The sequence below is a fragment of the Myxine glutinosa genome, chromosome 4, assembly GCF_964187855.1.
Source record: "Myxine glutinosa chromosome 4, kmMyxGlut1.1, whole genome shotgun sequence".
Lineage (NCBI taxonomy): Eukaryota > Metazoa > Chordata > Myxini > Myxiniformes > Myxinidae > Myxine > Myxine glutinosa.
The window spans coordinates 1797444-1824800 of record NC_136264.1 but is presented as its reverse complement, the minus strand read 5'-3'; the positions used below and the strand labels follow the sequence as shown (position 1 = coordinate 1824800).

Genomic DNA, 27357 nt, shown 5'->3' with positions numbered 1-27357 from the left:
TTGTTAGATTCATGAGATTTTGAGGGGGAAGTGTAATGTACCCTGTATTGATGTAAATGTCACTGTAGTGCACGTCCGTTCAGCTCCTGGCAGTTTAGTAATGGCGTCGGAGCAGGAGTCCGTCTGAGCATTAAGCTTCTGTTTCCTTTGTTGCCCTCGGAGAGGAGAGGGTATTGCCGCACAGAATAAATATGATTTTCTCTGCAACCGTTGGTCCGATTGACAGGGAATTTCAAAATTTTCAATTTTTAATGATGATTATGACGTCATAGGTCACGTGGTATGGGCACCATCTTGGAAAAACCCAAAAGGTTTGCACCTCTATATCACCGAAAGCGTTGCAGAGAAAAAATTGAGACATGGCTTATTGTAAACAAATCTCCCATGTGGAATAACATATGTTAATGATGATGTCATAGGTGCCTCCATTATGACGTCATAATTCGACAAGCACAAAACTTCATCTGATCAAGATGAAATTTCTTGAGCATCATCTCGGGATAAATTGGTGGAGAAAAAAAAGATGACGTCATCAGTCATGTGGTTCGGCCGCCATATTTGCTTTAACACAAAAGCCTTAAAAACCACTGAAAACACGACCTGGCGAGGGTCTGCAATCTCCGATTGCTCTTTCTAGTTTGCCTTGTAATCCTTAGACTAATACAGATCTTTGACAAAAGCCGTCTATGCTTTCCAATCCTTTTGCTGCTGATACATGACAGCAATGTGTTTTCATAATCAGTCTCGCCCTCAAGGGGATGTCTGTCTTTCTGTCTGCAATATCCATTGCAGTGCCTCTGCCAGTCTGTCAGTCTGTCTGTGTTTCCATGTCTATAAATTTTCACTGCAACCACTTGTCTGATTGATGCGAAACTTCGAACATAGGAGGGACTCCCCACAAAGAATATTGTATTGATCACGCTTATGTCATATGTCACATGGTATGGCAGCAATATTAGATTAAAACGACAAATTTGGACAACTTTTTCTCTGGAAGCACTCAACGAAAAAAATTGAAACTTGGTATATGTCATCAAATCCCCATGGCAATATTTTAATGATCACGCTTATGTCATGGTATGGCAGCAATATTGGATTAAAGGGAAACATTTGGACATCTTTTTCTCTGAAACCGCTTAATGAAAAAAATTGAAAATGAAAAATGAATGAATGATCGTTTTAAGGCCATTTTCCCTGCTAGAGCGGGGGTTAGCCTTGCGGGCCCCATGAGCTCATGGTTCCCTGTTTAAGACAATGTTTTTTTATGGCCGGATGCCCTTCCTGACGCCAACCCTTGGTCGCCTCTTACGATGCGCAGGGATACGGTGTACCTATTCTAAATCGGGGTACACACCGTGATCATTCATCCCAGCAAGCTGGTACTCAATTTGCCGACCTCGGAAGGATGACAGGCTGTCAACCCCCCTGGCGTTAATTCAGCGATCGACTGGGATTCGAACTCGGGATCCTAGGATCCCAAGCCGGCACCCTAACCGCTAAGCCAGATTGAATCAAAATCTTTATCAAAATCCAATTTTAAAAAAAAATTCATATATCTGATCTTCTATCTGATGTGAATGAAAAATATAATTTGTGACATCATCAGTCACATGGTCTGACTGCCATATTGGATTGAAAAAAAAAAAAACGTAAAAAAATATCTTTCCAGAAACGCTAAAAAGATTGATGCTAAACTTTATACATATTGTCAAGGCCGTGGCTGATGAAAACCAGTCTTGGACGGGCAGCCGCACAGTTAACTCCGAGGCAGCAGTTCGAAACTTGGTGGTATTATTTTTAGCGCGGGTGAAGAAAATCAGGGTGCTTTTACCTCAGACGGCCGCCACAGGGTTTTATCCGAAGCCCAACACCATGCAAACAAGACACAGCAAAGAAAATGCACAATAATGGGTTTAATGAAATTAAATTACAGAAATAAAATGGATGGTGAGGTAAATCTATAATCCTAACTTGATACGTCTCCACTCAGACACAAAAACAGACAGGGGAATGATTAAAGAAAAATAAAACGATGTTCTTTTTATATCGGCCAGCACTCAGCTTGCTCAACGAGACTTTCAGGAGCTTGCTGGTCATCAAAGCTTGAAGCCCCACAGGCGGGAAGCGCTAAAAATGGCTGCTCCTCGGCGCCACAAAGGCAAGGTCCCTTCTGAGGGCAGGCCTCCCTCGGGTCCCTCAGCCGTCCAGGGAAGCACAATGCGGACCCACAAACCGCCACTAACACCTCGCGGTCACAAAAGTCCACCCAAGCTCTGAAAGTTCTCCCAAAAGGTGCACACGAGCCAGCCGCAGCTGAGAGCCAAAGGCAAAAGCGTCCGCCCTACACGAAGCCAGCAGCAGAGAGAGACCGAGACCAATTCTTCCCCCTCCCCTCTTCGCTCTCGAACCTTCCAGCTCTCTGACGTCACACTCTGTCCAATCGCCCGAGCGCTGTTCATCGCCCCATGGCTCCTTAACCAATCATGAGGCTCGGGGCGTGATCTCTCTGTTACGAGTCGTCGAGGGCGTAGTTTTGTCTCTTCGAGAATGTTCGCATTACGTGAACATTACAACGGCGGTCGTTGGGCGTGGGCTAAGCCCGATCGGCAAATGCGCTGGGTTTTTGTCGGCCTTGACGGTGTGGTGGCTAATGGAGCCCATTGCATGGCCGGCTGGATGATGTAAAAAAAAACAAAAAAACACACACACGGGGAAAATCACGAGGGCCAATTTCTCACTGGGGGATTAATCTTAAGCCCTGTCTCGTTAACACAAAAACCATGGCCCTTATGGTGACATGCAAACACTTAACCTGACAGGTTCCCTACTTATTACATTGAGGTTCTTCTTCGTGTCCACGGTCCATGCTAAAACCTATACGATCCTAACTCCATTATAATAATAATAATAATAATAATAATGCATTTATTTTATATAGCGCTTTTCAGGAAGCCCAAAGACGCTTTGACAGAGTGCAAAACATAACGCATAGCAAAACATAAAGACAATTGCAAAAAAAGAAGAATCAATAGGGAAATATTCAAAGCACAAAGGAGGGAGAAGGAGAGGAGATAGTCAGGGGTTAGATGCTGTGGGTTAAATGTTGAATGCAGTGTTGAACAGGTGGGTCTTGAGTGATGTTTTGAATGTGGTGAGTGAGGAGGAGTCTCTGATGGTGTGAGGTAGCGAGTTCCAGAGGGTGGGAGCAGCGATGGAGAAGGCCCTGTCCCCCCAGGATCTAAATTTGGTCCGGATGGGGGGGGTCAGGAGGTTGGTACCAGCAGAGCGGAGGTTGCGGGTGGGAGTGTGTCTGGAGAGGAGGTCAGCCAGGTAGGATGGGGCCAGGTTATGGAGGGCTTTGTAGGTCAAGAGGAGGATTTTGTACTGGATTCTCTGGGAGATGGGGAGCCAGTGAAGCTTGTAAAGGACGGGGGTGATGTGGTCACGGGTCCGGGAATGGGTGAGTAGACGGGCAGCGGAGTTCTGAATGTATTGGAGTTTATTGGTGATTGTTGAGGGTGAACCATAAAGGAGGCTATTGCAGTAGTCCAGACGGGAAGTGATGAAGGCGTGGATGAGGGTTTCTGCAGCCACAGAGGAGAGGGATGGACGGAGACGGGCGATGTTTTTCAGGTGGAAGAAGGCTGTCTTTGTGATCTGTTTAGTGTATTTGTCGAAGGAGAGGGTTTGGTCAAAGATGATGCCAAGATTCCGGATGTGAGGGGAGGTGGACACTGGGAAACCGTCGATGTTGAGGGCAAAGTTATGGGTGGACTTGGTGAGCGTTTTTGGGCCAATGATGATTATTTCAGATTTATCACAGTTAAGTTTGAGGAAGTTGATTTGAAGCCAGGATTTTATTTCAGTGATGCAGTTTGTCAGGATAGAGTGGGTGGCGGTGGAGATGGACTTGGTGGAGATGAAAAGCTGGATGTCATCGGCGAAGCAGTGGAATTGGAGACCATGACGGCGGATTAAGTGACCGAGGGGGGACAGGTAAAGGATAAAGAGGAGGGGGCCAAGAACTGAACCTTGGGGGACACCTTGGGGGAGGGGAGCAGTGGGGGATTTGCAGTTATTGATGGAGATGAACTGACGTCTGTCAGAGAGGTATGATTTAATCCAAGAGAGGGCAGTGCCGGTAATGTTAAAGGTGGTTTCAAGTCGGGTGAGGAGGATGGTGTGATCGATGGTGTCAAAGGCAGCGCTGAGGTCGAGGAGGATGAGAATGTTGAGGTTGCCAGCATCAGAGGAGAGGAGAAGGTCGTTGGTGATTTTGAGGAGAGCAGTTTCAGTACTGTGGTTGGACCGGAATCCGGATTGGAATGTTTCATACAGGTTATTGGCAGAGAGGTGATGCTTGAGTTGAGTGGCTACAGCGCGTTCCAAAACCTTTGACAGAAAGGGTAGGTTGGAGATGGGTCTGAAGTTATTTAGGGTGTCAGGGTTTAGTCCAGGTTTTTTCAGAATGGGGGTAACAGCAGCAATTTTGAGGGATGGTGGGACGATGCCTGTAGACAGGGAGGAGTTTATTGTTGCAATGATAAGTGGAGAAAGAGCAGGAAGGGAGGCCTTGACAAAGCTGGAGGGGATGGGGTCAAGAGTGCAGGTGGCAGTTTTCATTCCGATGAGGAGTTCAGAGAGGTCAGTAGGGGAGACTGGGGAGAATTGAGACAGGGGATGGCAGGATAAGGGGGGGCAGGTGGTTTGAGGGGGAGCGGGTGCGGCGGTGGTCAAGCTGTTGTAGATGTTTTCAATTTTGCGTTGGAAGAATGAAAGGAAGGAGATGCAGTTGTCTATTGTGAATGACTGGGTGGTGGTGTTCAGGGGGCTGAGGAGTTTGTTTATTGTAGAGAAGAGTGCTTTTGGGTTTCCGGAGCCAGAGTGGATAATTTGAGAGTAGTAGGCGGAGCGGGCGCGGGAGAGGGCATCTTTATAGTGTTGTATGTGGTCCTTGTAGGCCTGGGAGTGAACTGTGAGACCTGTTTTATTGCGGAGTCTTTCAAGTTGGCGAGCACGAGTTTTCATTAGGCGGAGCTCAGGGGTAAACCAGGGAGCAGAATGGGTGAAAGAAACTGTTTTGGTTTTTATAGGCGCAATTTGGTCAAGGCAGGAAGAGAGAGTGTGGTTGTAGTAGTCAGTGAGGTCAGAAGGGGTGTGGAGGTCAACGAAGGGAGAAGTGGACATTTTTTCAGAGAGGGTCGATGAGAATGAGGCAGGTGAAAAAGCGTTTAGCTTACGGAAGTTGATAGTGCGATAATGCCTTGGTGCTGGGGTGGGGATGTTGATGGTCAGAGTGATGGCTAGGTGGTCAGAGAGAGTGAGGTCGGAGCCAGAGAGATGGTGCAAAATTAGTCCAGTAGAGCAGACAAGGTCCAAAATGTGACCACGGTTATGGGTAGGAAAGTTGACATGTTGAGTGAGGTTAAAGCAGGTGAGTAAATCAGTGAAGTCAGTGGTTAGCGTGGAGTCAGTGGAGTCCATGTGGATATTGAAATCACCAAGGAGGAGGATTGAGGGGGAGAGGGAACATAGCTGGGTCAGAAAGTAGGAGAAGTCAGACAGGAATGATGGGTGTGGTTTGGGAGGGCGGTAGACAACAGCCATGACTGACTGTGTGTGACCAGAGAGTTTAAAAGCCAGGTGTTCAAATGATGGAGCAGATGAGATGGAGATGAGGTTGGTCTTGATGTCTTGTCGGTGAATAACGGCAATTCCACCACCTCGGCCCTCCGAGCGTGGTTTATTGATGTAAGAATATCCATTGGGTGTGGTGAGGTTGAGCGTGTAGTAGTCCAGTGGTTGTTGCCAGGTCTCAGTGAGACAGAGAAAGTCCAGTTTATTTTCCAGGATGTAGTCGTTCAGGATGAGGCATTTGTTGTTGAGGGACCGGGTATTGAACAGGGTGAGCTTGATGTTGTTTTGTACGGCGGGTATGAATCCAGGTGATTTGGCCAGGGTTCGCAGACAGGAGGTGCGATTTTGTGCGTTGTTGTGACCAGGTGTGTTGGGACGATGAGTGGGAGTGCGCTGAGCCGACCAGAGGATGGGGATGGAGTGACCTGATTGTAAATAAACAAACTTACGACCGGAGCCACGGTGAATGTACCTGGGTCGACGCAGGAGTCCATTCGATCTGATTGCAGAGATGCATGATGGGGTGGAGCGGGTTTTAAGCAGGAGAAGCCTTGCGGCAGAGTACCGCAGAGCCATGCCAGCAGGAGCGAAGGCAAAGCGAGCACGCGGCCAAGGGTGAGGAAGCGAAACAATCGACACAACCAACGGGAGTGGGCCCGAGGAAACAGCGATGGAGCCGAGCAGGTGAAGCCCGGAGCAGCAGAGCAGAGCCGGGACCGCGCAGAGGAAGACTCAATGGCCATAAATCCGCCACGACCACCAGGAAAGCAAGACACGGACAATGGTCCAGTCAGAGAAGCGGCGAGCAAACGACGCCAGCGTCCTCTCACGACCGGACCGGAAAACCGATTATGGCAATCGGAAAACCGATATGGCAACCGAAAACCGAAAACCGATTATGGCATGTGTTACGTGCTCCTCCCCAAACCCCGGTCATGGTGTACCTCCGAGCCCCGAGAGGAGTCAAGGCAGAAAGATGTGTTATTCTGTATGTCAAAGATCAATGGTGAAGCCACACCAATTGTTACCAACAAACAAATATTGTATTAAGATCACACAAGAATAACAGTACAACAACAATGGTAATCAATTGTACAACCAATATATATTTCCTATGATGGTACCATCAGGTTCGTACAATATAACTCACTGCTCCAAGTGAGCGAAAAGAAGAACATTTCCCAATGTCTCTATTCCGGCATCAAGCCCAAGTCGATCCACTCCAGCGATCGTCAGAATGATGTCCAATCGAGACCAGAATCCCGTTCGGATGACAGTCACAGTCCCGCTGCCAAAGCTGCGCAAAGGTGCCCTCAAGACGACTGGGAAATCACACCCTCGGGTATGGATGTTCCACGGCTCCAAATCGGCGAACCGCAGATTCCCCACTCAAAAGTCACGTGACACACGCACACCAGATTAACGTCTGAATGCGGTGAAAATGGTTGAAACGAAGTGAAAAACCTTGAGCGATGCGCAAAGCGCGCGAGTCAAAATGGCCGACGTCCCGTTCTCGTGGCGTAACGGCACTCCAACGATTCTCTTGGGAATCGACCTCAAAACCTGACACGCAGGTTGATCTGTCACAGCGATAACAACTCTGTCGCAGGAATCCCTTTCCCGGGAAACCCAAAGTTCACTCGTGACCCTCGTTCGCCAATCGCTCGCCCCAGACCTCGAAGCAGCTCAGCTTCTTGTCCAACTCACTCGCTCCGCCTTCTCTTCCTCTTCCTCACCGTCCGGTTCCGGTTTCATTTAAAACATTAACTTTTTTACCTTTTGAAAATAGTAATCTCTATTTCCCTCAAACGACAACAATAATAGTACATGGAATCAAAAAGGTTTACAGTGGATGAAAACCACAACAACGGAAGTGACGAATCCGTAACACATGTCATCACCTACCCCCACAAACATAGCAATATGATCAACTTTCCATGGGGAATATAGTTTTAATTTTTCTTCATGTTCATCTTCATTGACGCAATTTAGCCTTAATGTGCACAAAAGTGGTCTTTAAATACCATAATAATTAATCAATAAATGGCAATGTATGTGACATAATAGGGTGCATGGATGATATCGGCATAATAGTAACGTGTTTGGTTAAAGATGGTATTTTTGTTCAGAATGAGAGCGCGAGGCGAGATTATGCACTCTGTGAGTGCCATTCTAGTTTGAGGTTGGTGTTGTCTCTAGTTCATGTTGTCCAGATGCAAGTCTGTGTGTTCTTCCACTGTAAGGTCAAATTCCACAGATTGAACAGACCATCGAGGTAAGTATTCTAAATATGGCTGTGGTAGTACATAACGGCCTACCCCTACTTCTTTTTAAATATACCCCGTGGTATTCAATATCCACATACGTGATTGTCATCAGATGGTACAGCAACTTAACATCCCCTCTCAGGAATGGTGTACTCTTTGATCTAACATCGTGTGCAGTTGATGCAGTGCCAGCAGTAGTTTAGGCGGATATTTGGAATTTGGCCAGGATGCCAGCGATAAATCTCCTATTCTTCATCGAAAGGCACCGTGGGATCTTTAATGCCCACCAGCTGTTACTAAATAGACACAACACCGACGTCAACGTCCATCCAAGGAATGGCATATTCACTTATTATTCAGTGATTCAGAGCGTTATTGATTAAGATAATATGGTGTGCACATAGCACAGGCCTAATGAGCAAAATTACCTCTTCCTGTGCTTAAATTTCCTTCTATAATCTCATTAGTCTGAAGACAAAATATCTCCACCAAAATGTCTTTTAAGTGTTTGAATCGGACATACTCAGACAAAATGATATAACAATGGTACTGGCTACCAGGTAACATGTCTGTGTTTACAAACCAGGCTGTAGAAGCCTTGAGTGATTGATTGTAAGGACCATGAGCAGCATCAGGTGCTGGTTCAGCCTGACCGAGAGTGTGTGATCACAGTGCTGCCCACTGGGCCACTCTCTTAGGGAAATGTTGCCTCCATTATTTTACACCACACAAATTGCTGATGATTGTATGTTATTTTTCAGGGGTAATAAATACTAGTGAGATATATATATATTTCAGCAACTTGAATGAACTGATTTGTGCGGACAAGGGGGTAACCAAAGGAACCAAGGAGGAAGCTCCAGCCCCTCATCTCATTATGTATTCCGAGCACGCTCATTCAAACACACCGGACTGTCCCTCTCCCTCTCCTTTTGCCCCACTTTACCTTCTCTCTCTCACTCTCATCACTGTCACCATCATTTACTTGTCTCCAAATCCTAATTGTCATCTCTCTCACATCTCATGTTCACCCCCTTGTCTCGTCTTTGTCTCTCTCTTCTTATTGTTCTTGCTGTACCTGTCTTCTATGACCTCGTCACTATGATAACCAACATTTTCTTCTGATTGGATGATGGGACAGCTGCTCCAGAATCAGAGGAAATGTGTATATGTTCAGAAAAGGATCAGGGGTCACAGGTGGAAGGGTACGTATTTGTGTCTGTGGAAAAGGCCGGATGAATTTGGGATAATATTTGGAAGCAAATAATCCATCAACATAAAGTCAGGCAGGTTGCAGTCAAGGAGGTTGGGGTTCGTGGAGTAATTAGTTTGGGATTGTGTTTTGACCTCATTAACCCTCCTCTTTTGTCTATCTTCAGCATGTCCGGCCAACTGGCTGTGGATGAGCAGGCACCAGCCCCACCCATGAGGATGAACTCTGCGACACTGACCTCAGGGGTGGCGGGAGCATCTGGTCGTGACCCTCAAAGTAACCACAGCACCAGGCCCCTACCCTCGGCACCTGAGGAAAAGAACCGCAAGGCTCGGCTAATGTCCATCTTTCAGGACAAGAGTGAGAATATCAAAACACTTTATTTATTCCTTATTATTATTATTATTATTATTATTATTATTATTATTATTATTTAGATGAATGTCATTGTCTGCCTCATTATTCTTGGTTTTGCATTATTCGTTGACCTTAATGTACCTCTTTTGGTATTGCTTACGATTGATCCGGTTTCATTGATCTCTTTGTCCCTGACCTTATTTCACAGCGCTTTCATTTTAATATCATATCATTTTTCAAAAACAATGATTATAGTCATAGACCCTTGACCCTTTAACATGTATTTCTCCACCTCGATTAAATATAAAATAATTAATCCTCATTTTACATTAATAACTTCTCTATTTGACCCCGATTGCCACTATCAAATGCATTAATCTGGACTCCACTTCCTGTTTGGTTCCTCTTGTGGCCATGCCAGCATCCACACCCAGTTTTGATCCTACATAATCATTCTGAATGCTCCCTCTCCCTCTCTCCCTCTCCCTCTCTCTCCCACACCTTCTCTCCCTCCTTCTCTCCCTCGCTCACTCTCCCTCCCTCTCTCTCTCTCTCCCTCTCCGTCGCTCTCTCTCCCTCTCCGTCGCTCTCTCTCCCTCTCCGTCGCTCTCTCTCCCTCTCCGTCGCTCTCTCTCCCTCTCCGTCGCTCTCTCTCCCTCTCCGTCGCTCTCTCTCCCTCTCCGTCGCTCTCTCTCCCTCTCCGTCGCTCTCTCTCCCTCTCCGTCGCTCTCTCTCCCTCTCCCTCGCTCTCTCCCCCTCTCCGTCGCTCTCTCTCCCTCTCGCCATCTCTACCTCTCTCCCTCTCTCTCTCTCGCCCTCTCCCACGCTCCCTCCCTCTCCGTCACACTCTCTCCCACTCCCACTCTCTCCCTCTCCCTCTTTCCCTCTCTCCCTCTTTCCCTCTCTCTCCGTCGCTCTCTCTCCCTCTCCGTTGCTCTCTCTCCCTCTCCGTTGCTCTCTCTCCCTCTCCGTCGCTCTCTCTCCCTCTCAGTCGCTCTCTCTCCCTCTCAGTCGCTCTCTCTCCCTCTCAGTCGCTCTCTCTCCCTCTCAGTCGGTCTCGCTCTCTCTCCCTCTCAGTCGGTCTCGCTCTCTCTCCCTCTCCCTCTTTCCTTCTCTCTCTCTGTCTCTCTCCCTCTCTCGCTGTCCCTCTCTCCCACTGTCTCTCTCTCTCTTCCCCCTCTTTTGCTCTCCCTCTCTCTCCCTCTCTCCCTCTGTCTCTCTCTCACTGTCCCTCTCTCCCTCTCTCTCTCTCTCCACCTCTCACTCTCCTTCCCTCTCTCTCTCACCATCGGTTTTTACCCTGTAAGTGTCTGTTCTTAGATTGCTGGTATAAAAAGTAAAAATTTCCAGGTAGAAATGGGCACGTAGTTTATGTCATGTCAAGAGATTGTCCGCTGATTAGCCGAGTTGTTAAATGGAAAGCTCGAACAGCAAAACACCTATTCATGAACTTAACACTGTACTCGACTTCCTCCCCAGAGAAAAGCTTGCCCAAAGAGCGACCAGAGATTTCGCTCCCATCGGATTTTGAGCATACGGTTCACGTCGGCTTTGACGCCCTCACGGGAGAGTTTACGGTAAGCTTTGGGTGGAGAGGTATTCGAATGAAACGAGGATGACGTTTTGAAAATTCAACTTTGCAACATATGATCATGATCGGTGAATTTGTTGTCGAAAAGGGATTTATGGGGGGCAGCAAGGTGAAACGGGGAGAGTTTTGGACTCGTGCTAGTCAAGGCCCACATTGTGTCCTGCATACTTTAGTCTTGTAATGTAGCCATTTTCTATCGGTGTGATTCTTAGCAGATACAGATTAGCAATTGAAAGCACGTCCTCTTTATAGGAATAAAAGCACGACATTGTAGTTGTGATTTTATTTTTAACTATAAGCAAGGTAATCCATTCCGTGCTGTGCACATGTAGGGAATGCCGATGCAGTGGGCTCGCCTCCTTCAGATCTCAAACATCACACTATCGGAGCAGAAGAAGAACCCACAGGCAGTCCTGGATGTGCTCAAATTTTACGACTCAAAGGAGACGGTCAATCAGAAGTACATGAGTTTTACTTCTCTACCAGGTATGATCATCAGTCTGAGTTTAATTTCTTTGGTTTAAAAAAAAAAGAGGAATTTTGGGGACAGGAGAGAGTGGGGTGGGAGAGGAATTTGGATATGGGGGACCCAGAAATTAAATTGTTAGTTATGTGGGATTTCATGGGTTTATGAACGAACATCTGCTCTGTCGTATAGTCCTCAACTAGCAACGGTACCCGCCCTACGGGCGGGGCTTCAATTGGGAGGCCCAAATGAAAAGGCAAAATATCAGAAATTGAAGACTTTTTTAAATTTTAAACGATTCATAAAAACATCCGTTAAATCATATCAAACGCAAATCATCAAAATCTAAACAGTATCTTTAGAATTTCAATAAAAGCCACATCACTGTTCATATCGGTAAATATTATTCCATCGTCTTTCAAATCGTGATATCAACTGTACGCTTTTCTTTAGGGATTTAAAAAAAAAAGATTTTGTACCTCTTCTTCAACTTGGAACTTCAGGATAGACGACATTGCTGATAAAAGTTCCTTTTGACATAAAGTTTTGACATGTCATTCCATTTTTTAGCCACGTCGCAGACGCTGCTCATAGAGTGCCCTCTGCTGTTGTTGTTGTTCTTCTTCTTGTTCTTCTTCTTCTTGTTGTTCTTGCAGAGAAGACAAAACCTCAAAGCTCCACCCATTCTGGGAACCATAGCTCAACCCATTTTGGGAGAGGCTTCATATAAACAAATATCCACCATTTTATTAACTCGCATAGCTTTGAGGCCTGTTTTGTAGGCCCGTGGTGTCTTCCTCTCTCACACAGTTTTATTTCAAATCAAATTCGATATATCATTTCATTTTTCACAGTCGCTAACATAGTTTTAGACTCGGTTGAAAAAAAACGGGAAGAAAATCCGATGAAAGTTGCCCTTTATAGAACGAAATGAATTCTCAAAGGCCTGTAACTTCAAGTCCATTGAGATATTTTTTTTTTAAATCGCGGCATGGTCAGTCATACACCGCCCGAAATAACAGACGGGAAAATGCCGAGATATATAAAAAATTCGTCCATTTGATGACAATCGTCACGATGAAATATTTAATTTATACGTCGTCACAATAATGTGGAGAGAGGAGCATAGCTTCGTTCACGTGTCGCCACACACGGGAAATTGCCGAGATACATTTTTTTAAAATCGCGGCATGGTCAGTCATACACCGCCTGAAATAACAGACGGGAAAATGCCGAGATATATTAAAAATTCGTCGCCACACACGGGAAATTGCCGAGATATATTTTCACTTTGCACAAAAATAACATCAAGTAATCGAATCAATAGGAATGTCCTGTGCCTATAACATCAACGTTATAGGCACAGCTGCATCTAGGCATTGTGTAACATCGACGCGGCTTTTGTTTTAATTAAAACTTTTTGTACTTGTTTTCTTAAAGAAACGCGTACAGTTGATATCACGATTTGAAACACGATGGAATAATATTTACCGATATGAAGTGATGTGGTTTTTTAAAATTGACATTCTAAAAATACTGTTTAGATTTTGATGATTTGCGTGTGATATTTAACGGATGTTTATATAAATCGCGCCTCCAAATTGGAGCCCCGCCCTTAGGGCGGGTACCGTTGCTCGTCATATATAATGGCGATACAACAATTTTTACCGCTTTGCTTTGAAGAACGGGAATGAAGGGAGAGGAGCGTGTTAATATGTCTGTTTGAAGGCTTTGGGTGGTGAGGGGGCTTGAAGCCAGATTTTAATCTTACAGCCGCCATATTGGTGCTCACCGTCACTGCGATGCGAAGCGAAAGACGCATCAGAGCTGTCCCATTCACAATCGCTATGTCGTATGTACTCCCGATACGTGTTTCCTTCATTGTAAAAACGACCAAATCAACAGTTAAAAGGATTTTTTTTTTTTTTTTTGTATACTGAATCGAGGCTCGTGAAAGAGCTAACATTTACTTCACAAACAAATCAACCAGACAAACAAAACACACAAAAAGAGGGAGCGGAAAACAAGATGGGGAGAGAAGGGGAAGCACACAAACACAACATTTGAGAGCAGGGAGATGTGTGGAAGGGAGAGGGCTTGGGGGGAGGAGAAGGGGGGGGGGGTGGAGGGAGAAGTATAAAACACAAGGACACCAAGGACTTCCAGGACAGAAGTTGGTATTTCAAAAAAGTGGAATTGGGGTGAAATTAGCGGGGGTAGAAAAGATCAAGGTTTTGGATGGGGGAAGATAAGAGATTAGGTGTCCGATAGGTGTCACGGCCTTGAGCCGATTGGTTTTGAGGTTTTGAGCCGATAGGTGTCACGGCCTTGGCAAGATCGATGGAGACAGCGATCTGTTAGCGTATACACCGCCCAAATAGCTATGTGGAATTCTCTCATGTAGAGATTAAACGTCGTTTGAACTTTGGCCGAGGTCATTATTTACTTTTAATGATATTTACATACGAATGACGTTTAATGATGTTTATATTGGTTTTGAGTCGTCCTTTCCGCATATCTCGTGGGATTGTGAGTTGGAGAGATGGCCATGATGGCGGCGAGGGGGTTAGAATTCTCTCAAGCAGGGATTCAACCTGTGTCCTTATAAAAGGTCTTTGTCCGAGGTCACCGAGTCCGATTGGTGCAGCCGTGCAGCGATCGGTGCAGCCGTTTGTGTGGCACCCGGGAAAACAACTTCGTCACAATGAAAACATCGTCACAATGAACGTTATGCAAACGCGAATGTTATGCGGGATTCCAAACCTGAGAATGCTGGAGACCAAAGCTGAAATTGGGAAAACTAAATAGCCTATTTTACTCCTGAAGATCCCAGGATTACCCACCCAAAATATCGTTGCGATCGGTTCAGCAGTTTTTGCGGTTCCTTCTAATGGACAGACAGACAGACGGACTGACATTTGGTTAATTATAGTAAGATGAAGACCGCGCTAAAGATGAAGTGTTTGGGTTGAGTCTCTGTTTTAATATGAACATAAAGTCAGACCTCGACATTTGCAAGGGATTCGTTCCTGGAAAATGCCGTGAATGTCAAATCCACGAATGTGGGGGCATTGTTTGAATGAGGGGGTGGGGGTAGGTGTGGGTTTACTACAAGGTCTCGGCTAGTGGAAGAGCTATGACATAAAACAAATAAGGATACAACATAAAGGGAACAGCAGGAGAAAGGGGAAATGCCAACAGCAGGGCGGAGGGAGAAAATAGACGGAGACGGACAAACAAGGGTAGAAAACGATAAGTGGTAAGGGAGAACACAATGGGTGTTCAATATGAATACTGTCACGTCCCTGGGGTTAAGAGCTTTGGGTGACGGATGACCGAAACGAGCTTTAACTCCGAAGTGTATTTAGAACTTGGCGGGATTATCCTTTCGAGGGTGCGGGAAAGCCCGAAGCCTTACCTGATCGGACGGCCGACACTGGGTTAATCCAAACCCACAGACACCTACCGGACAAGCAAAATCCACAATACAAGAATGAAATGCAAAAATAAAGGATAATGAAAATAAATGCAAGAGACAACTAGAGGTTCCAGGGAACCTGAACTCAACTGGTCTATATCAACAAAAAATGATTTTTCAATATGGCCGCCCTGCCGCGCCCATTTTTGGGCGTGCATCGCCCAAATGCAATCCCAAAGTAGTTTATGTCTTAAAGATGCTGCATAACAAGTTTCATCACATTTAATCAATATTTGTGACTTTTAGAGCTGAGACGTCAAATTGTTTACAGACGACAGTCAGACAGACAGACGGACGACGGACACTGGATGTCGACAAAAACTCAGCTGGACATAGTCCAGTTGAGTTAAAAATGAAAGGCGAGGTAAAAACTAATATCCTAATTCAGACATCCCCACTCAGACTCGTATACAGTCACGTGAAAAAGTAAGTACACCCCATGTAAAGTTTTGACTTTTTCAACATATATCAACATACAGCTATTTGATCTTCATTTCAACAATATTGATAGATAAAGGTGATATAATATAACAAATATCATGAAACATTTACATTTTGTAGTCCATTGTATAATTTAAATAAACATAAATGCAAATTTCGTATGTAGAAAAAGTAAGTACACCCTTGGCTCTCATTGGTAGTATTGCCCCCTTTGGCAGAAACAACCTCAAGTAGGCGTTTCTTATAACTGTCTACCAGTCTCTGACATCGACTGGGAGAAATTTTTGCCCACTCCTCCATGCAGAATTCTTTCAGCTGTGCGATGTTTGAGGGGTTTCTTCTTCTTTCTTTGAATAAAATAAAATAAATAATGGCCTCTTATATAGTGCCAGCACTTATCTCTCTCAATGAGGTCGTGGAATAAAATGGCGGTTCAAGGTGGCCTGAAACCGCTCGCGCGGGAATCGCTCCAGCAATTGCGCGGAGGCGCTCTCCACAGCGCCACATACGTGAGGTAATTCGGGCGGGCGCTCCTCCTTTGCTCCCCACTCGGTCCGAAGCACCAAGAGCCCCACAAACTGTCACCCCCACCTTCTCCTCATGGTCCAACCGGCCACGATGGCTAACGCTGCTCTTTCTCAGCACCAGCGCACTGAACCAGAACAGCCGCAGCCAATCGACCCGAAGCACAAAAAACGACTGTCTGCCATGAAGCCAGGACCAGAAGAAAAAGAATGACGTGCTTCCTTTCTCCTCCAAAGCGCACAAACTATGACTCAGCCGAACAACAATGGCGAGCGCCCCGCTCGAGCCCACGAGCAAAATCGCACCTGCACGAAACAAAGGAAAATGGCACCCTTGTTGTTCGTGTATAGAGACCGAGTCAGAGCCACAGACTCCTTCCTTCCACGATCGCACAAGAGCCAGGAATGGCCAGGCCAGGGACAAAAAGCGATCGTCTTCCCTGAAAGTCAGCACGAGAGCCTGCCTTTTTTTCACCAGTGTCCCAAAAAGGCCAGCCCTCCAGTCACCGGCGCAAACCAAATATGGCCAACCTTCCTCCTCAAGCAAAAACCACAGAGCACCCGATGCTTTTGTCCAACTCTCCTTTTTACGACCCCAAACTTTCTTGCTCTCTGATGTCGCACCGTCCAAACACCGATCGCTACTCAATCATCCATCGCTCCGACAAATCACGAAACTTGGGGCATGGTTTCTCCATTACGAGTCGTCGGGGGCGGGCGGAGTCTAGTTGTCGTTCGGGAATTATGCTGGTTTTTGGTTAGCCCTGGCGGCGATGTGAGCGAATGAGTCCATCGCCTGGCCTGCTGAATTTGATAAGAACATTAGGGAAAAATCACAGGGGCCAATTACACACTGGGGTTTAGGAATCTTACACCATAGAATTAGTTAACACAAAAGCCACGCCACTCTTAACCTGAACATTTGCCCTGCTTTTGTACATCGAGATGGCTTCTTCCTCTTCTTATTCGTGTCATATGGTCCATACTAAAGCCTACACATTCTGAAATTTCCAAAGGTATTCCATGCCTACCCCCACAAACGTAATACATGTGAACACCTGCTTTGTCGCATAGTCCTCAATTAAGACCACGCTAAAGATGAAATGTTTGAGTCAGGTCTTTATTTTAAATGAAGATACACTCAGCCCCCTACATTTTCGAGGGATTCGTTCCTGGAAAATGCCGTGAATGTCAAATCCACGAATGTGGGGGCATTGTTTGAATGGGGAGGGAGGGGGGCTAGTGTAAGACTAGACTACATGGTCTAGGCTCATGTAAGAGCTATGACATAAAACAAATGAAGATAAAACATAACAAAGGGAACAGCAGGAGAAAGGGGAAACACCAACAGCAGGGCGGGGGGAGAAAATAGATCGAGACGGACAAACAAGGGTGAGGGGTAAGGGAGAACACAATGGGTGTTCAAGATGGACACATAAATAAATTTTTTGGGAGCATTGGGGGTGGTTTAACAGCTGTAGAAAAGATCATGATTTTGGATGGGGGGTGACGAGGTAGTGGTGAACAGCTGTCTTGAAGACCTGGAGGGAAGGATGAGATTGAAGAGAGTATGGAAGGTGGTTCCACAGGCAGTCAAAAAAAAGAGGAATAAATGAGTGGAACTGAGCAGTGGTTCTGGATTAAGAGAGAGAGAGCAGGTTTCTGTCGAAGAATTCCCGGGCTGAATTAATATCAGTGGTGGTGGAGATAGGAGACCAGTCTTGATCTGTTAAAAAAACATTTTTTTTAACTGCGACGATGCGACGCGCGAATGTCGAAGCAGGTCACATGTTAGGAACCGCGAATAGGCGGGGTCTGCGAATGTTGGGACCGCGAATGCTAAGGTCCGACTGTATTGCAGTCGCCATACATATTCGCACATTCATTTTTTTCTTTCCTTTTTGTATACTAAGTCTAGACTCGTACAAGAGCTAACATACATAACATATAAACGGAGCGGGAGACAAGAAGGGGTGAGAGAGGAAAGCACAACATCAGCAGGGAACAGGGACATGGGGAGATCCGTGTAAGGGAGAGCCTGGGCGGTTTACATGGGATAAACAAGATGGACACTTACAGGGACTTTCAGGAAAGAAAACAGAGAATTTGAAGGAGGTGGGTTTGGGCCTTGGGGTGTATTAACAGGGGTAGAGAAACGATCATGGTTTGGGAAGGGGGAAGATGAGAGATGGTGGTGAACAGCTGTTTTGAAGACCTGTAGGGAAGAGTGGGATTGAAGAGAGTGTGGGACTTTGTTCCAGAGGCGGGAGAAAAGAGGAATGAAAGAGTGAAGGTGAGCAGAGAGTCTTGATTTTGGAAGTTTCATTTAAGGGGGTTGCTGGCAGATCTTGTGCATCCTGCAGCAATATTGTTGGGGGGTGTGAAGTGGGGAGGGGGGATGGAGCACAGACAGAGAAGGGGGAGCTAGGCCGGAGAGGAGTCGGTAGAAGACAGAAAGACCACCAACCTACCTGCGGTGAGAGAGTGAAAGGCCCTCAGAATCGGCTTCATCACGGGAGATTCCAATGATTCTGAAAGCCTTGATTTCTACAGCATGAAGCCGAGCTAGGTGTGAGGCAGGAGCACCAGCGATGTGGTGGGGGAGAGCATTACTTTATCAAGCTGCGGATGAAAGCTCAGTCGTGCCAAGGAAGTCCTTTGCACGACGTAGGATGCCCAGACGGCGACTGGCTTTGGAGGCCAGCTTTGAAATGTGGTTTTCCCAGGAAAGATCATGGCTGATAGTGAGACCCAAAAGCTTGAGTGGCATAACTTCTTCGGGAGGATTTTTTTTTTTTTTTTGTTTTGTATACAAGATCGAAGCTCGTGAAAGAGCTAACATTAATCACACAAAAAGTTAAACCGACACACAAAACACAAAAAAGAAGGGGAGCAGCAGACAAATGGGGAGAGAGGGGGAAGGACACAAACACAACATTTGAGAGCAGGGACATCGGGAGGACTTGGGGGGAGGTGGGAGAGGTATAAAACATATGAACACTGCAAGGACTCTGGGGTGAATTACCGGGGGTAGAAAAGATCAAGGTTTTGGATGGGGGAAGATAAGAGATGGTGGTGAACAGCTGTTTTAAAGACCTGGAGGGAGGAGTGGGATTGAAGGGAGTGGGGGAGTTTGTTCCAGAGGCGGGAGAAAAGGGGAATGAAAGAGTGAAGGTGAGCAGAGAGCCTAGATTTTGGCAGTTTAACCATAAGAGGGTTGCTGGCAGATCTTGTGCGACCTGAAGGAATATTGGGGGGACAGAGCACAGAGAGAGCTGGGGGAACAAGGCCGGAGAGGGGTCGGTAGAAGACAGAAAGACCACCAACCTGCCTGCGGTGAGTGAGTGAAAGGCCCTCGGAGTTGAGTTCATCGCAGGAGATTCCAATGATTCTGAAAGTTCAGAAAGTAGATGTTCAGAAAGTAGATGGGAGGGATGGGAGGTAATTGGGGGTGGGAGGATGGGAGGGATGGGAGGTAAAGGGGATGGGGATGGGAGGTAAAGTAGATGGGAGGTAATTGTTCAGAAAGTAGATGGGAGGGTTTTCCAGACGTTCTTTTCGGAGAGACGTAGTGAGAGTGTGAGATTTGTCAGGATTGATAGACATGTTCCACTTTATGCTTCCATTTCAAACTGTGCTTCCATTTCAAACTGTGCTTCCATTTCAAACTCTGCTTCCAGTTCAAACTGTGCTTCCAGTTCAAACTATGGTGCTAGTTTTAGCACCGGTTTCTCATCCTACAATGCTGCCATGATTAGCTGAGTGGGTTTGCTTCTGTTTGCATCTTATTGTTTCCTTTTGTTTGATTTGAGGCTAACATTGATCAACGATGAGCACACTAGCGATGTGAGAGAGACTTCTCAGTGTCACTTTGGTGGTTTCTCATTACGTTTGGACAAGAGGGGATTTCTTTGTAAGCTTTTCCAAAAATGCGGGGATTTTTTATAGCATGCAGTGGATAATAATAGACAAATTGAGTGATCAATATTCTTGGCTCTTGATTGGAAACACACATTACACCGACTTGATGAAGAACAGTCATATTTTCACAATACCAATTCGCCTTGTGGCCATAAAGGCCTGCAGGCGTTTTTAGTTTGTTTCACACAAACGTATTCCCTTTAGCAGATGTGAGAAGAGAGTCAAAGGGTAAGAAAAATGCACATTAACACCTGCAAATAAATCCGTCGATACCATTTTCCACAAGGCTGTGTATTCGAGCACCCGCTGGTTCCATTGCTTCTGTTTGCGGAACAAGTGTAATGAACATGTCACCTGTGCTTGTATTCTATTTGTTTAATATACATGGTCCAGGGAACAAGTATTCCCATTATCTGTGATCAGAGTAGATTTATCAGTTCATCACAAAGTGAATTTCTAGCAACGATTGCTTCACCGAATGACTCAAAGCACTATTTTAAAGATCACCCATAAAGTGCTCACAATATTACTCTAATTCACCAAATGTCCGTCCGTTCAAAGGTACCGCAAAAACGGCTGAACCGATCGCAACGATATTTTGGGTGGGTAATCCTGGGATCTCCTGGAGTAAAATAGGCTATATTGTTTTTCCAATTTCAGCTTTGGTCTCCTGCATTTTCAGGTTTGGACTCCCGCATAACGTTATTTTCCCGGGTGCCGCACAAACGGCTGCACCGATCGCTGCACGTCTGCACTGCACGGCTGCACCGATCGGACTTGGTGACCTCGGACAAAGACCTTTTATAAGGACATGGGTTGAATCCCTGCTTGAGAGAATGCCAACCCCCTCCCCGCCATCACGGTCGTCTCTCCAACTCACAATCCCACGAGATATGCGGAAAGGAAGACCCAAAACCAATTATCTTCTTTTTGATTCATATATAAACATCATTAAAAGTAAATAATGACCTCGGCCAAAGTTAAAACGACGTGGGTTTAATCTCTACATGAGAGAATTCCACATAGCTATTTGGGCGGTGTATACGCTAACAGATCGCTGTCTCCATCGATCTTGCCAAGGCCCTAACACCTATCGGCTCAAAATCCTTTTAACTGTTGACTTGGTAGTTTTTACAATGAAGGAAACATTAACAATGTTGTTAAAAGTTTATTTTGTGATTAATTTGTGATTGGAGTAATGTTGTTTGGAATGAAAAAAGATATCGAGTTCAAGTAAATGACGACATGCTGTGATGATTTCTACTTTCTAAATCTGAACTTCGCGGATCCCCATATGCAGATTCGCCATGGACCCACGATCGATGTTTGTTTGCGAATGGGTATGTTTGTCATGGAAGTCCTTCACGAACTTGCTGTCCATGTCTGATGTGCGACTGAGGGTGCTACAGGAATGTGGAATTTATTGGTGTCATGCTTTAGCATTCGCTGTATCTGCGTTGCCTGTTTGCTTCCGGCCTCCCACCTGTGCGTAGCACGTGTATCTCACTAGTAATGAGAATGGAGGGAATCGACAAAACATTGATCAAAGTATGCTAACCATCATGGAAAACGAGAGCTCACGTTTCGGGCATTAACCCTTTGTTGGAACAAAATAGGTGACGGGATAGGGCCGAGGGATGATATCAGGTGGAATGGGGTCAGGAAGAACTTGGGGGTGATAATGACTCAATCTGACAGAGAAAATCATGGTGCAGTGGTGTTAAAGTCAAGAAGATTGAGACGGGTAGAAAAGGGGAAATATTGCGGAAACAAAAGGAAGATGTTAAACAAATAAACCAAAGCAACTTTAATAGCCCCGAGTGGGCTGACGGTCATCTCCTGAGGCTGTAGTTCAGATACCTTACTGATTTGGAGGATCCCCCTTGGACACCCTTGATCCTCTGGGATGCCCCCCTGATCCAAAATCGAAAATTCCAAGACTGACTGATCCTGTGGACCATCGAGTAGAAGGGCTTTATCGGGTACCAGAGAAATTGGTTGGTAAATAAGGGACGAGCAGGAATCAAAACTTTGGGGAGTAACTCCCCCCCCACCCCACCCTCCATGAACCAAAATCGAAAGATTGAAGCAATTGTGTGGGCTGCTGTCTTGTATTCATGCGTCAAGTTTCAGAACGCTCAGCCAGGTGATAAGAGAGGAGTAGAAAATAGTAAAATGTTAATGGATATCCGCACATCAAGACCCATTTTATAAGTTTATCTCTTCGAGAATCGAGTTTAGATGACAAAAAAGTAATGAAGAAAAGCCACACACACACATATATACACAATGGCATCCATTCATCGACGTAAGATGGTGGATATGCAGCACTTCTTGGTGAGGTCGGTCATGAGGTCTTGTGAGGTCTTGGTTGAGGTGGGGTGCCCCCCCCTCCTCTTCCCACGCCTCCTCCCCCCAAGCCCTCTCCCTCCCACACATCTCCCTGCTCTCAAATGTTATGTTTGTATGCTTCCCCTTCTCTCCCCATCTTGTCTTCCGCTCCCTCTTTTTATATATTTTGTTTGTCTGGTGGATTTGTTTGTGAAGTAAATGTTAGCTCTTTCACGAGCCTCGATTCAGTATACAAAAAAGAAAAAAAAAAAGTGTTACACTTCCGTTAGTGACTGTACAAGCCAATTGGGAGTGACGAGTCTACCACAGGTGCTACATCTGAAGTAGTCAGTGAGGTTGGCATCTTCTGTAGTTGTGGGATGATGTTGTTTGCGGCTAATAAGGTTTTTTTTTTGGTGGGGGGGAGGGGGGGGAGGAAGAGGGGTGGGGGGGAGGGAGAGGGCTGGGTGGGGGGGAGGGAGAGGGCTGGGTGGGGGTAGGGGGGAGGGAAAGGGTACACGGTACAAAACAAATTGACACAACAAGGAATTTCAGGAATGAAGTCGTAGATTGAAGGATGTGTGGATTTGGGGTGTATTAAGGGGGTAGAAAAGATCAAGGTTTTGGATGGGGGAAGATAAGGGATGGTGGTGAACAGCTCTTTTAAAGACCTGGAGGGAGGAGTCGGATTGAAGGGAGTGGGGGAGTTTGTTCCAGAGGTGGGAAAAAGAGGAATAAAAGAGTGAAGGTAAGCAGAGTCTTGATTTTCGCAGTTTCACCAGTAGAGGGTTGCTGGCAGTTCTTGTGCGTCCTGCAGGAATATTTGGGGGACACAACACAGACAGGGCTGGGGGAGCTAGGCCAGAGGGGAGTGGCAGAAGACAGAAAGACCACCAACCTGCCTGCGGTGAGAGAGTGAAAGGCCCTCAAAATCAGCTTCATTGCGGGAGATTCCAATGATTCTGAAAGCTTTGGTTTCTACAGTGTGAAGCAGAGCTGGATGTGGGGCAGGAGCACCAGCCCAAAGTGGAGAGCAGTATTGCATTGAGCCACAGATGAAAGCTTTGTATGTGGTGAGGAGCTCAGGTGTGCCAAGGAAGGACTTTGCATGACGGAGGATGCCCAGACGGCGACTGGCTTTGGAGGCCAGCTTGGAAATGTGGTTTTCCCAGGAAAGTTCATGGCTGATAGTGAGACCCAAAATCTTGAGCGACAGAACTTCTTCAAGAGGATTGTTGAGAAAGTAGATGGGAGGGTTTTCCAGATGCTCTTTTCAGAGAGACATAGTGAGAGTGTGACATTTGTCAGGATTGAAAGACATGTTCTACTTGTTTGACAAGTTTGTGATTTTGTCCAGGCCTGCAGAGAGTGAAGAGGCTGCTGCCTGCCGATCTGAGGGTTGGGATATGGAGCGGCAGAGAGTGGAGTCATCAGCAAAGAGATAGAGAGGATTTTCCAGAGAGTCGGAAAGATCATTGATGAATACCAAAAAAGCACAGGGCCCAGAACATTGCCTTGAGGAACTCCAGCCTGAACAGGAAAGGGAGATGAGAGAATTCCATTCAGCGCCACACGTTGAGTGCGACCGGAAAGGAAGTCCGCAAGCCATGCGTGAAGATTTCCATGGATACCATAGGAGGAGAGTTTGGTGGGCAGAGCGGGTGCCAGATCGTATAATATATTGTTGCGGATCCCGGGTTTGTCGACGTACTAAGGGGAGTTTATTACCCCGCTCCCCCTCAAACTCCGGGTCCACGCAGGCCGCCGACCACGATTAAGCTTGTGATCGACGGATTGCTAAGCAATTTCAACCGCCAATATCCCAACCACGCGCCGAAGCATTTGCTGGTCAAATAATCCCAAATACCTTCAAGACACGCAGCCGAAGAAACCGGGGGTTAAACCCTCGTTTCCCACACTTTATTGCACGGTGTGGAAAGCGGCGTTACCTGACGTGATTTATGGACCTGATTCTAGCCAAATTCGGTCTCGGACGATGTTAGGCCAATGGAGAAAAGACGTACCTGAACAGGTTTGAAAGTAACAACAAAAATGTACAGCCTTTTATTTACAAGGCACAGAGAAAAAGATACGAAGATGCAACCTTATCAATTCCTTACCTAATTAAACCCAACAGGCGCCTTCACACACTCACACACGGGGAATCACACACACCGGTTAATTCTCGTACCGATGTACCTGCTAGGATTGACTCGAGGGTGGCCGCTTGGTGTGCGCAGTGCGCAGCTCGATCCTCGAACTGGACGTGCAGCCTGGGTGAAGTAAGGTCCGAAAGGCGAACCGCCGCCTCAAAGTCGGCACGAACGACAGGTTGAAGCGCAGGTTGGACGAGTTTCAGCTCGGATGAATTGCTGCCCAGGAAAGATGAACCATCACTTCGGACAGCCAGCTTCGAGCAGAATCGTGGGAGAGGTCAACGCCAAGAGAGCGAGTTCGCTTGCAGGTCAGAGAAGGCGGCCGGATCAGAGCGAGATCAACACTTGCAGGTCGGTGAAAAGACAAAGGGCGTCGGCGAAGCAAGAGGGGTCGTCGGCGAAGAAAGAAGAGCGTCGGTGAAGCAAGAGGGGGAAAATGCGATGGGTTGGGTTTTTTAATCAGACCCGAAAAGCTTCCAGAATGTTCCACAGACTCCCATTGGCTGAGGTTGGTCACATGCATGCATTCAATCCTTCCTCCCCCGAGGAAGGTTTCATTCCTCCTTCCCTCATTCGGGGAGGTTTCACAACCCATTGGCCGCTTGCTGGGGACGTGTCCTTTGCCGTTTGTTGGTCACATGCCTGTGCTTTTGCCCACGCCTTCCTGCACATTAAAATGTCTTCCGAAAACCACACGGAGGTTTGAAATCCTGCCTAAATCAACGCATATTTGGTCTCGATTATTACACAATGGAAAGGGGGCTAAACTTTGCATTCAATGAGAAATAACTAACTACTGCAGGCTACATATTGTCATGCAATTAACTATAGGGGGTTTGTCTGTATGGCAAAACCGCAACAATATATGTTTGTTATATCAGTTAAATATATATGTTGGTTAAAAAAGCGATTGTTTTTATTAACCGTGGTTTTAGCGATTGCTTAAATGTGTGTGTGTGTGTGTATATATATATATATATATATATATATATATATATATATATATATATATATATATATATATATATATATATACTGTATATATATATATATATATATATATATATATATATATTTATATATATATTATATATATATATAATATACACACGACCTGTTTCTCTATTCGCAGAAAAGTGTCTCACAAATTTGCGTCTTTGTTTCTATTTGCGGCCATGTTCTGTGAAATCGCGGTGTTTTTCCCTAGTCGCGGCCGTGTTCTGCGAATTCGCGGTTTTTCAGAGGCGCAAAAAAAAAATTCATAACCCGCTAGCTTGACACATTTATAAAACCCATCTTTCACCAGCCATGTATAAAGCAGCTGAACACACACTACCGGTCAAAAGTTTTAGAACACCAAGTTTTCCAGTTTTTATTGAAATTTAAGCAATTCAAGTCCAGTGAATAACCTGAAATGGTACAAAGGTAAGCAGTAAACTGCTCGAGGTTAAAAAAAAAGTTTAGGTTTGCAAAAACGGGAAAATAATGTAAATTGCACAGTTGTATTGTAAAAAAAAGGCCTTCTTCAGGGAACAAGTAATGGGTTAACAACTTACAGCTGTTCTGCAGCAAAGTAAGTAAATTAAGCCTTGAAAGTTGATGCAAACAATTCCTACAGGTGTCCCAACCTCTGCTGATTACTTGATTACAAACCCCCTGTCTGTATCAAAGCAGTATTGGAACAGACTGTTATTACACCCTCTGAAGCGTTATTTGGACAATATTGCACTGCAGGAAGTAGTATATTGGAAACTGGAGGAAACTCTGACAGGAAGACGCCTGGAAGACCCAAATCCACAGCAGAATCAGAAGCCAAGTTTCTGAGAGTCAACAGCTTGCGTGATAGGCGGCTCACGGGACAACAGCTTCAAGCACAGCTTAACACTGGTCGAAGTAAGCAAGTCTCAGTTTCAACTGTGAAGAGAAGACTTCGAGCTGCAGGTTTGCCCTGTCGAGTGGCAGTAAGAATGCCATTGCTAAGATGGCAAAATAAGTAAAAGAGGCTTGCCTGGGCCATGAAGCACCGCCAGTGGACTACTTAAGACTGGCAGAAGGTCTTATGGACCGATGAATCAAAATTTGAAATCTTTGGTTCATCACGCAGGGTTTTTGTATGCCGTCAAGTAGGCAAAAGGATGGTTCCTCAATGTGTGACACCAACTGTCAAACATGGAGAAGGAAGCGTGATGGTCTGGGGCTCTTTTGCTGGATCCAGAGTCGGCGACTTGCACAGAGTGACTGGCACCCTGAACCAAAAGGGCTACCACAGCATTTTGCAGCGCCATGCAATACCCTCTGGTATACGCATAGTTGGTCATGGATTCATGCTACAGCAAGATAATGACCTGAAACACACCTCCAGGCTATGTCAAAACTACCTTCGAGGAAAAGAACAAGACGGTAAGCTTCAAATCATGAAATGGCCAGCACAGTCTCCAGACTTAAACCCCATCGAGCTGGTTTGGGATGAACTGGACAGAAGGGTGAAAGCAAAGCAACCTACAAGTGCAACACATTTGTGGGAACTTCTGCAACAGTGTTGGGAAGAACTTCCCGAACAATATTTGATTTCCATTGTAGAAAGAATGCCACGAGTGTGTTCGGCGGTTATATCTGCAAAAGGTGGCGACTTTGCCGAGTCAAAAATTTAAATTCAATTTTGTTAAACAAAATGATTCTATGATTTCTTTTTTTTTATCTCAAATTGTTTATTTGTTCTATGCTTAATTTCAGAGTACATTGAGAGTACAAAAGTACAAAACTTATCTCCTCCCTCATTTTTTAACATGTCGAATGGAAACTTCAGAATTAGGTTCCCCGTGTCTGACTGCTAAAATGACCCTTTGAAATTTGCGATAGGTAACATGGTTTGGCAGCGATAAATAATTCAACGGCAATCTTAAAAACCTTTTAATCTATTGAACTGCTTCATTGATCGACGTGAAACTTTAAAGCAATGCAGAAGGGGTCAAGTG

The 27357-nt window shown here is 45.7% G+C and overlaps 1 protein-coding gene across 4 annotated transcripts in view; it reads left to right on the top strand.

Annotated features, from left to right (window-relative positions):
• The window catches only part of LOC137424391 (serine/threonine-protein kinase PAK 3), a 110695-nt gene that overhangs the window by 16069 nt on the left and 67269 nt on the right, over nucleotides 1-27357 (top strand). For all 4 annotated transcript variants that reach the window (XM_068111798.2, XM_078775374.1, XM_068111797.2 and 1 more), the window contains exons 2-4: nucleotides 9284-9477; nucleotides 10954-11051; nucleotides 11398-11551. In XM_068111798.2, the coding sequence (XP_067967899.1) occupies nucleotides 9285-9477; nucleotides 10954-11051; nucleotides 11398-11551 (445 nt within the window). In that variant the 5' untranslated portion in view covers nucleotide 9284. The remainder of the gene's footprint in view (nucleotides 1-9283; nucleotides 9478-10953; nucleotides 11052-11397; nucleotides 11552-27357) is intronic.